This window comes from Bos indicus, chromosome 8 (genome assembly GCF_029378745.1).
Source record: "Bos indicus isolate NIAB-ARS_2022 breed Sahiwal x Tharparkar chromosome 8, NIAB-ARS_B.indTharparkar_mat_pri_1.0, whole genome shotgun sequence".
Taxonomy (NCBI): Eukaryota; Metazoa; Chordata; class Mammalia; order Artiodactyla; family Bovidae; genus Bos; species Bos indicus.
In genome coordinates, this window is record NC_091767.1 from 85,728,636 (window position 1) to 85,740,650 (window position 12,015).

The following is a 12,015-nucleotide window of genomic DNA, read 5'->3' on the forward strand; positions in this document are numbered from 1 at the left end:
AGAGAACTTGGAGAGAATCTGGGGCTCTGCCTTTGTTAGGGTCCAAGGTTGGGGTGCTTAGGGTTTTGCAGGTTCACTCTGTCCAGGAAGAAATTTTTCCTTCAACCTTGTAGATGCTTCTGGCTAGTCTAAGAATTAAATTGACATTAAACAGATTAACAGGAGAAAATCACGCAAAATTTTAATAACAATGTGTACATTGTAGAGACCCAGGAAAACTGGGTAACTCAGCAAAATGGCAGAAACCCTCACCTTACATATCATCTTTGGCTGGAGACAAAATAGGATGTTGTGGTTAGTGCTTTGGGACTTCAAAGAGGAGGAAAGCAATTTACATGGATATGGAAAAGCAAATGTTTGATAAATAAATGTCTGCTGGGTCATGCAGAGTGGGACAGAGAGGAATTCTAACAAGCACTTTTCTAGGTTCCTGCTACATGCCCAGTTCATACCATAGTTATCTATGGTAACTGCTCTTTTATCTAGTCTTTAAGCAGTTAGGAGGAAGGTCAAAGGTTCTTTCTGAGTCTTTTGGGCTTTGACTTTTTTCAGCTCAAAATCATCTGCATGCCAAAGAAACATTTTGGAGGGGGTAAATTTTGCTCCTTTGCAGTCCCATTTTTGAAACTTGAAGTTTCACGGTCCAGAAGTTAAATTGATAGATTGTTTTATATCTCTTTGAATCAGTCTCTTAGTCCTGATAACAGATCAGTTTAGTTACTTATTTCAGGAAGCGGAGATGCAGGTGGGCTCTCAAAGTTAGGTCTATAGGGCATGGGCAGTCAGGTATTTTATAAGAGGCATTTCTATGGAGATGAAAGAAAAACAATGCTTAATGATTGGAGCACGTTGTAAACCCACTGTCTTCAGTCCTGAGTGCTGCCAGTCCAGATTCCTCAGTGTCAGGTCTGAAGCATCTTTTGCAGTTTGGAATGTCTCTGAGGATGTCTTTGGGTGTTTAGGTAACTTCTCTGTTGGCTTACATAGCAATAAGCACAAAGATTGTCTAAACATGGGCTATTGTGGTCATCTCTCTTAAATTTATATCGAGTTATTCATTTTCAGTTTACAGAGATTTAGGAAAAGGGAAGTTTTAGTTCTCAGTGATTTCAAGTCAAAAGTGGGAGAAATATTGAAACATTAGTTTGAATGTTATAGTAAAACTTTTGAGGAAACTAGAATTCAGGATCCAGTTCAGCTAATAAGTGGAAAAGCAAAACCTTGAAGATAACTAACAGAACTAGAATCTAATATCTATAACTGTGTATTAAAGTTCTACTGAAAAACATTTTTCTCTAATATCACCTTCATTTCTAACAAAGATAGCTGAATAAAGACTAGTTTTTGAAACAAGCTTAGTTTCATTAAACCTGGCCTGAATATTTAAATATGTCCAAAAAAAATGATGATTGACCATAAAGGCTTTTTAAAATTTGCTTTGCTGGAATTTTTCACATGGAATTCCAAGTTAAATTTTTATTTGCCTATAGAGGCCACAAAGTCATGAAGCCATATCAAGGACTTGCCATCAGGTTTCCCTGTAATACCTATATATTTGGGTGAATTCTTCTCTTCTTGAGGTCCCCCAAATATCCTAAGATTCTTGTGCCTGCTTCAGTCAGCTGGTAAGGTTGCTGGGAAATCTGCAAACAGGATACTTACTTGTGTGGTGCTCAACCATGTCCAACTCTTTGCCACTCCATGGACAATAGCCCACTGGGCTCCTCTGTCTGTGGAATTTTTCAGGCAAGAATACTGGAGTGGGTAGCCATTTCCTTCTCCAGGATATCCTCCCCACACACAGATGGAAGCTGGGTCTCCTGCATTGCAGGCAGGTTCATTACCACCTGAGCCACCAGGGAAGTCCTACTGTAGGGGATTTTTATTTGTTAATTCCTTATTCAATTAAGTGTATGATTTGAAAGTTATTGGGAAATCTGCATTTCTCAGAAAAATCCTTTCTGTAAATCTTCGTGCAGATGAAGCATTTTTGAGAAAGCATCAGAGTAAGACAGTAAAACTGTCTATAAATGACAAAATACTTAAAATGGCATGGTTAAATATCTTTTAATTCAAATGACAAGGAAATTTGGTTATTTCTGTAACATACAATATTTTAAAATCATAACTAGATTCTTACTCATGTTTTTCTTCAAAATAAAACTTTTGCCTTTTAAAATAATTATTAGAATTGTGATTGATAATATTATACCAGGACATATCTGAGTTTTAATAATTTTATATAATTTCTGCAACATCTATATTAGTAACCTTCATATAATACAACCTAAAGCTTATCATTACTCATTTGACAGTGCTTCCAATGTAATTAGACATACCAAATAAACCTGTTGTTATTGTCATTCAGTTGCTCAGTTGTATCCGACTTTGCAACTCTATGTACTGCAGCACACCAGGGTTCCCTGTCCTTCACCATCTCCCAGAGCTTGCTCAAACTCATGTCCATTGAGTTCATGAGGCCATCCAACCATCTTGCCCTCTTTTGTCCCCTTCTCCTCCTGCCTTCAATCTTTCCCAGCATCAGGGTCTTTTCCAATGAGTCAGCTCTTTGAAGTCAGCATCAGTCCTTCCAATGAATATTCAGGACTGATTTCCTTTAGGATTGACTGGTTGGATCTCCTTGCAGTCCAAGGGACTCTCAAGAGTCTTCTCCAACACCACAGTTCAAAAGCATCAATTCTTCAATGCTCAGCCTTTTATGGTCCAACTCTCACATCCATACATGACCACAGGAAAAACCATACCCTTGACTATACAGACCTTTGTTGGTAAAGTATTGTCTCTGCTTTTTAATATGATGTCTAGGTTGGTTATAACTTTTCTTCCAAGGAGCAAACATCTTTTAATTTCATGGCTGCAGTCACCATCTGCAGTGATTCTGGAGCCCAGGAAAATAAAGTCTCTCACTGTCTCCATTGTGTCCCCATCTATTTGCCATGAAGTGATGGGACCAGATGCCATGATCTTAGTTTTCTGAATGTTGAGCTTTAAAGACAACTTATTCACTTTCCTCTTTCACTTTCATCAAGAGGCTCTTTAGCTCTTCTTCGCTTTCTGCCATAAGGGTGGTGTCATCTGCATATCTGAGGTTATTTGTGTTTCTCCTGACAATCTTGATTTCACCTTGTGGTTCATCCAGCCCAGCAGTTTGCATGATACACTCTGCATCGAAGTTAAATGTCTGGTTCTAGGTGAGTGATCATACCATCATGGTTATCTGGGTCATTAAGACCTCTTTTGTATTGTTCTGTGTATTCTTGTCATCTCTTCTTAATCTCTTCTGCTTCTGTTAGGTCCATACCATTTTTGTCCTTCATTGAGCCCATCTTTGCATGAAATATTCCCTTGGTATCTTTAATTTTCTTGAAGAGATCTCTAGTTTTTCCCATTCTATTGTTTTTCTCTATTTCTTTGCATTGATCACATAGGAAGCCTTTCTTATCTCTCATTGCTGTTCTTTTGAACTCTGCAACCTAATAAGTTTAATATCACATTTTTGAGATTTTTCCAGGGGCCTGCTGAAAAATCTCAAACTTAGCTTGAGGTCAAAAAGACTTTATCCAGAATTTGATTTTGGGAAATGTTTCAAAGATATCAAAAGTTTTTAAAACACTCATTCAAATAGGACCATACATCAGTATAAATGAATATTCACTTAACCAAAGTGACAATAAAATATTTCAAAGGCAAATACAGAAAATTTCAAAAAACTACTTAAGAGGTAAATAAATTCTACAATCTGCTATCAAACAGATTGATATTGCAAGAAAACTTTGCCCTCTTAGCAGACAGAGAAAGTAAAATTCTAGTTTTGCAGCAGCTTGGTGGTTTTTGCCACCCTGAGTGGCCTGTGGGATCTTAGTTCCTGACCAGGGATCAAACCCACGCACTCTGCAGTGGAAACAGAGTCTTAACCCCTGAACTTCCAGGGAACTCCCAGCAACAGCTTAGTTTTAATATTAAAATTCATTCATCCAATTAAATTTATTTTAACCTTAGCCAGTCCTAAGCACACACAAAACTTTTCTCAGGGTTTCTTTTCCATAAGCCTCTATATAATTTCTTTCTTTTATATATTCAAAATTTGTCCTGTGCTTTCCTTTCCTCTTTTTTTTTTAAAAAACTTTTGAGGACAAAATTACATGTGTTCCCCTTAGCAAAATGTATTTCTACTCCTTGTACATTTTTTCCATACATAGGAAGATGTTTTCCTTATTAATTTTAATTGCATATTAATTAGAATTCCTAACCCTTAGAAAGGCTGGGCTGGAAGAAGCACAAGCTAGAATCAAGATTGCCGGGAGAAATATCAATCACCTCAGATATGCAGATGACACCACCCCTATGGCAGAAAGTGAAGAGGAACTAAAGAGCCTCTTGATGAAAGTGAAAGAGGAGAGTGAAAAAACTGGCTTAAAACTCAACATTCAGAAAACGAAGATCATGGCATCCGGTCCCATCACTTCATGGCAAATAGATGGGGAAACAGTGGAAACAGTGTCAGACTTTATTTTTTGGGGCTCCAAAATCACTACAGATGGTGATTGCAGCCATGAAATTAAAAGACGTTTACTCCTTGGAAGGAAAGTTATGATCAACCTAGATAGCATATTCAAAAGCAGAGACATTACTTTGCCAACAAAGGTCCGTCTAGTCAAGGCTATGGTTTTTCCAGTGGTCACGTACGGACGTTGAGAGTTGGACTGTGAAGAAAGATGAGCATCGAAGAATTGATGCTTTTGAACTGTGGTGTTGGAGAAGACTCTTGAGAGTCCCTTGGACTGCAAGGAGATCCAACCAGTCCATTCTCAAGGAGATCAGCCCTGGGATTTCTTTGGAAGGAGTGATGCTAAAGCTGAAACTCCAGTACCTTGGCCACCTCATGAGAAGAGTTGACTCACTGGAAAAGACTCTGATGCTGGGAGGGATTGGGGGCAGGAGGAGAAGGGGATGATAGAGGATGAGGTGGCTGGATGGCATCACCGACTCGATGGATGTGAGTTTGAGTGAACTCCGGGAGTTGGTGATGGACAGGGAGGCCTGGTGTGCTGCGATTCATGGGGTCGCAGAGAGTCGGACATGACTGAGCGACTGAACTTAAGTGAACTGAACTGAACTCTTAGAAACTTTAATTTCTAAGAAAACAGCAGTAACTGATTGTGAACTGCTTGTTATACCAATATTTTTTGGTTGGTAACCTTGTGAATACATTTCATAATTTCCAGAAACATACATTTCCTCATAATAATTTTTTAAATCTGGTACATGACATGTTTCTAATAAATGTAAACATATTTAGTTTTGCTATAATAAAAAGACAAAAGTAAGTAAGAGACTTTAGCAATTAATACTTCAATATTTTATCATATTTGGAAATGATCTAGGCTTTTGATGAATTTTCATCATTTAATTTTATTTACAGAAAAGCTGTACAGTTTTAAGTTACCAAATGATTTTGGAAGATATTTTAAAGTTTTATCTCACTTATTTTCATCTAAATCATTTGTCCCCCCAGATTATATTTAGATCACCTTTGAAAACTTCAGGTGACATCCACTCCCTGGGGTCACGAAGATCCTCTGCAGAAGGAAATGGCAACCCACTTCACTATTCTTGACTGGGAAATCCCATGGACAGAGGAGCGTGGTGGGCTACAGACCATGGAGTCTCAAAAGACAGGACTTAGCGACTAACAACAGAATAACAACACTTTCAAATATTTAATATTGATTGAGCCCTTCTGGAGAGCAGTATGGCAGTGTTTACTGACATTAACATGCACACTGAGTAAAATCTGACTTTGAGGAAACTTGTTGGAAATACCCCAATATGCACAGAAAGACATACATACATCCATGGTTACTGAGCATTGTTTGCAACAGGAGAAAAAATGGTGGTCGGCGGGGGCGGGGCGGGGAGAAAGTGAGCCACCAGGGAAGCCCCCCAAAAGAAAAATGTTTAAATAAAATGCAATGAGAAATACACATAAATTACAATAAATAGTCTTCATTGATCATAAATATAAAATTTATAGCCCAAAGAAGAAAAAAGAATAGAAGACAATTGTGCAACAGTATTATCCCTATGCTCCCAGTTACATTTAAGAAATTCAACCGAAATATGCGCACATCACGTTTGGATACCTACGCTCTTGAAGATTCCACAGCTAACTGCTATACGGCTTAATACGTACAAAGCCTTACATGATAAATGGTAATAATAAGAGTTGTCTTTTTTTTTTTAATTATAATGCATTCTTGCATTACTTACATAATTTAAAAGTAAAGAATATGTTTGCGATTGCATTAATAACTCCCTGAACCCAACTACCTGCCAAGCGTGAGGGTCATTTATTACAACCCTTCCATCCCAAGAGCCCAGCACGGGATCCAGCAGTTAATGGCCTGGCTCTGAACACATGCTGCGGGGACCAGCCTGCCGATTCTCACCATTCCCCACACCCCAGGGAGATCCTAAAGTCAACATTCACCACACCATGCTAATTCTCCCTCAGACGACGCAGCTGCCAGCCATACAAAACGCAGGCGCGAGAAGGCGGTGCTCACTCCCGGCAGCCCCGCCTCCCGGGCTCCTAGACGTCATTGGGCAGCGCCGCTCAGTATCTGAAGGGCCTGCGATCTGCCTTCCGGAAGGGAATCCCGGCCGCTGACTATGGCGACCGTCGCGGAGCAGTGGGTCCTGGTGGAGATGGTCCAGGCGCTCTACGAGGTGAGCTTGGCGACTTCAGGGGCTTACGACCACACCCAACCCTGGGGAAGTGGGACGTTTTGTCTGGATTTTTGTGCTGAGGGCCTAGGCGGGCCTGGCCTAGTCACGCCCGGACCTTCGGCGTCGCTCCCTGGAAGGGCTCAGAGGCACATATTTCCCAGCGGCGGAATGTAGGGAGGCGCGGGTGGGAGCCGAACTGGGGGGTCTCGATTTGCTCTCCAGCTAGTGGAGAGCCCTCTCCAGGTCCTGTCCGGATACAGGAGAGAGACTAGTCAAAAGCCAGAACTGTTAAAACGGGAGAGATGAAGTAGAATGGAAAATCTCAGTCTGGAGAGGTCCTAGGGAAGACAGGTCCTTGGAACTGTGGAGCAGATAATAGGGGAAAAAATAATAAGTTGGAGTTTGTTTTTGTTGGGAGGTAGCCGAATGATTTGTTGGAAAGGAAGCCGAATGATTTAGGAATATGAAATAGCCATTCTTCCGCATACGTCCCATTTTCTGTCTTGCAGAGATACAACGACTTTAGTAAATCTTTGAAGAAAGATTAGTTAAGGGATGTTTTTTGAAAGGCCAGCCATTTCAGGTAGTAAGATAATATAAAATTTAAATGTCGTTCTTGTGTAAAACGTTCATTCGACATTTAGTGAGTTTCCCTGCACTGTACTGAGCTGTTCAGTGGCCACTAAACACATGTGGCTATTAAGCACTTGAAAAGTGGCGAGTACCGCTAAAGGAGTGAATTTTTCATTTACGTTAGATGTGTATTTAAGTAGTTTAATGGTGCTAGTGACTATAATATTGGGCAGCACAGATGTAAATGCTAGAAGCAGTGCAGTGTGCGAACAGGTAAAAGTCGCTGTGCTTATGAATCTCACATTCATGTAGAGTGAATCTCAGTTTCTTTCGATAATTTTCTTAAAACTTAATATTGCACTTACTGGCAGCGGTGATGATGAAAGATGCATCAGGACCCATCAGGACTTTTTGGAAAAAAAAAAAACAAAAAAAAACAACAACAGTTAAGAAAGAGAATATGGCTTAGGAGATGTCCAACCATAGGTTAATCATAGTGACTGTGAAAGTCACTCAGTCTTGTCCCACTCTTTGCAACTCCCTGGAGTTCTCCAGGCCAGAATACTGGAGTGTGTAGCCTTTCCCTTCTCCAGGGGATCTTCCCAACCCAGGGATCAAACCGAGGTCTCACGCATTGCGGGCAGAATCTTTACCTGCTGAGTCACAAGGGAAGCCCAAGAATACAGGAATGGGTAGCCTATCCCTTCTCCAGCGGATCTTCCCCACCGAGAAATCCAGCTGGGGTCTCCTGCATTGCAGGCGGACTCTTTACCAACTGACCTATCAGTGACTAAGAAGAGCCAGTGAAATTTAAGATTTGTATTTCAGAAATGAATGTAACTTCTACTGTATATTGTTGCTGCCTTTCTGAAGACTGCCTTCGATTGTGTAACTTCTCATGCCTTAGTCCTGACCATGAGTGAACCTTGAGAGGAGTCCTCCTGGATGTCTTTCCTAGGGAAGAAAAGAACCTGCATTTGTAATTTTTATTAATTCAGTAGACATTTCAGCTTTTCTTAGGATGATGTCTTTGTGGGGTGGAATGTTTAACTAGTGACTTGGATATTTGTTTGTCAGCTATAGTCCAATTATTGATAAAACCAAAAGGGTTTTTTTAATAGAGCCCTTATTCTTAAATGAATTATATTCAGGAGGGATCAGCAAATTTTAAAAATAATCTTACAGAGATTTCTGGTTTTGCTTCTAATTTCTGTGTACCTTGGATGTAGAATTTAAGGAGTCTTGTTGTGTACCTATACCTAGATAACATGTATGGAGTTTTAAAGGTACCTGTGCAGTGATCTGGAAGTTTATGTATGCATTTGTCAGCAGTTTCCCTGTCACCACCTCAGAATTTTTTGAACTACTGTGACTCATCACTTTCTGTCTAATGCTTTACAGTAGTTTGTATTTACATTTCTAAATACCTCTTTTAAATGACTTTCCAATGACAACCTATTGGAATACAGCACTCCATAACTGACTGATGGTGGTTTAGTTGATATCTGGAATCTTCTACATGCACTTCGTGTGTTTAGTTGTATAAAACATAAAAGTCAGCTAGCTTGGCCTTTATCCTGGAAATGTACAGTTGAAAAGAAAACCTGACATGGATAATTTCATTAAGGTAACTTTTTGCCTGCTGACATGGAAAACACTACATACTTTTGGGAAACTATGGTAGAAAAGAGACATGCTGTTTCTTTAAGCATTAATAAAGTCTTTCTGCCATGTTCCAAGGAGAATTTAAAGAGGCTTATCAGGGATACGGAAAATGTAGTAAGATGTGCAAAATTCTTTGAAAATTGTGGAAACTGGTTTCCAAATAATTATCAGTTCATCCGTGATATGTGAAGGTGACAGAAGGCTTGTGACGCTGCAAAATGTTTGTTAGTTATAGTTGTTTCCTACCAGTAAAAATACAAATTACCTGAAGGATCTGATAGTTAATATTGTTTAATTATTGAAATTCTGTGTCAGATTTTATTTTAAAAATTAATTTTTATTCCTAAAGATGGTTTAAAGCTGCAGTTTTAGAGATTTTTCATGTTAGGAGACATGCCTTCTGTTAGAAATGGGAAATGGAATGAGCAGAAATAAAGTGAGCTTTGGAAGTAAATCTCCAGAAGTAATAAATAGGTTTTGTAAGGGTCATGGGTAGTAGTATATGCAGGTGCATTAAATTATATGTGCAGGTTTGGAAATATTTGTTTATTTCTTGTTTGTGTTTTACTTTTGTTTTTGACTCCTAGGCTCCTGCTTATCATCTTATTTTAGAAGGAATTTTAATACTCTGGATAATCAGACTTCTTTTCTCTAAAACTTACAAATTACAAGAACGATCTGATCTTACACTCAAGGTGAGAAGTTAAATTTCTATTTTATTATTTGGTGTATGATTATAGTTGTTGCTGCTGCTAAGTCACTTCAGTTGTGTCCGACTCTGTGTGACCCCATAGATGTCAGCCCACCAGGCTTTCCCGCCCCTGGGATTCTCCAGGCAAGAACACTGGAGTGGGTTGCCATTTCCTTCTCCAATGCATGAAAGTGAAAAGTGAAAGTGAAGTCACTCAGTCATGTCTGACTCTTAGCAACCCCATGGACTGCGGCCTACCAGGCTCCTCCATCCATGGGATTTTCCAGGCAAGAGTACTGGAGTGGGGTGCCATTGCCTTCTCCAATTATAGTTGCTACATCTTTCAAAAAGGACTTGTGGTGGCCCAACTATATATATATGTTAAAATGTTTCTGGAATGTAAGGAAAACGGGAATGAAATATCAGGGTAAACGAATTACAAGGAATCCAGGGATAAAGTAAGTGTCCAAAGGAGTACCATGTTACAGGCCTTTGTATTTTGCTAGAAGTAAACAGCAGTCTGGAAACGTACTAGATGCTGGAAGGGAGACTTGGGCTACTGCTGAATTGCCAGTGTCCACCTATAAGGTTTCATGAGTTGCTTGGGAAAAGCAGCACTGTTTCTGAAGTGTGAATGAACGTTTTCCCTGTGGTCTTCATAAAGGAGATTCAGAGTCGGAGAGAATCCTCTCCATCCCACCACTCTCCACCTTCACACCCCAAATCGAATTTTCATGTGTTCTGTATGGTAAAGAATCCAGCTCAAGCCCAAGTTCGGCAAACCTTAGGAAGAAGTGTCAAGAGGACTTTCAGTGCTGCCCTCTGGGGGCTGTTAGTATGGAGGACCAAGGGGTTTGTGGAATCCCCCACCTTCTCGTGTGGGTAGGAACACTGAGTAACTGTGCCCCAGGTATGAGAGGGGAAGAGCAGTTTTGACTGCAGCGTGGTTTCTGTGACTTTGATTGTTTCCCTGTCCAGCCTCTATAGCAATATGCCAGAATACTTAGAGACAAGTACAGTTAGAGGTGTTTTCCCACAAAAGTGCCTACAACTTCAGGAGTTCACAAGGCAGCGTTAAGTGTAGCACAAAGATGGACACTGCTCCTTTCTTTGCTTGCTGGAGCATTCACAGGAGAAGGTGCAAGTGGAATAGAATTACAGCAGTGTGGCAAGTGTTGCCTTGTTTTCACTGGCTGGCCCTTGCTATCTTGATCATTAATGTTTATCATGAGAGGGTCAGACAGTATCCCCTCTAGGGGATATGCAGCAAGTGACTCTTAGGGCAAATAAGTTTAGGAAACCTGAGTAAAGCAAACTAAAGAGGTGTCTTGTTGCATGATTTCTTATATAAAAGGTTTTTTATACACCAGTGGCTATTTGAACCTCTGGAGAGATACCCTAAACTTGACCACGGATCCCCACCCCTGCCTTTTTTTATGGCACACTGATCCTTGTGGGATTAGTGTACCATAGAACACTCTTTTGATAGTATTACAGTAAGATTGAGTCCTCCAGCCCAGAAATCCTGTTTTCTTTTTTTCCCTTGGTATTTAGGAACTCCATGTGAATGATTACGTGGCCATGGAACAGATTTCTAGCCCAGCTGTTTAAGGGGTTGATCATTCCTAATATTCTTAATTTAAGTTTAAGCATATCAGTCCACACAAATGTGCATTTTGAAAGAATAATGCCTAAACATAATTCTAGGATAACCCTCTAAAATCAAAGCTTACCTAGAGCAAGATTCAGTAGTCACTGACATCTTACCCTAAAAGCTGTGGAAGGAACAAAAACAACTGTGTGAGCATTTCTAAAGCTTAACTTAATGGCACCAAAGAAGAAATGCCCTTCTCAGTTTTGCAGATGTGCAGAGTCTCTTGAATACCAGGCAATCTTGAATTGATTCTGAAATCTGTCTCCATGGTAGCGAGTGGACTGTGTATATGTATCACACGTGCTCTAGGCTTGTTCAGGCTACTGTTCTTCCATGCAGTTGATTTATTCAGCTAAGCATTTTTGAGTTCCTGAGCCTTAAGTGAGTATGCTCCTGGCCATGCCCTAGAGTTGTCTATTAGGAGAAACATACACAGAAGCATTTAACAGGAGTGTGGAAATAGAAATATTAAGAGTGGGCTTATCTAAGGCTAGAATTCCTGTCTCTGTCATGTTCATCAGGTGTGCCTCATCTCATCGTATACATCCAGAGTACATTTTCAAAATTACACTGCCTTTTCTAGTTCAAGAAAGGATAGGAAACTCAAAATAGTCAAAATACCTGTAATGTAAGAAATAGCAGGTAAAAGGAATAAAGTGGCTTTCTGTGAGAAATTTCCAAA

General features: G+C 39.9%; 1 protein-coding gene across 1 annotated transcript in view; it reads left to right on the plus strand.

The window, feature by feature from the left end:
- The first annotated feature begins 6,603 nt into the window (after positions 1-6,603).
- SPTLC1 (serine palmitoyltransferase long chain base subunit 1) overlaps positions 6,604-12,015 on the plus strand; it is a 65,624-nt gene continuing 60,212 nt past the window's right edge. The window contains exons 1-2 of the mRNA XM_019966614.2: positions 6,604-6,750; positions 9,576-9,683. Coding sequence (XP_019822173.1) covers positions 6,694-6,750; positions 9,576-9,683 — 165 coding nt within the window. The 5' untranslated portion in view covers positions 6,604-6,693. The remainder of the gene's footprint in view (positions 6,751-9,575; positions 9,684-12,015) is intronic.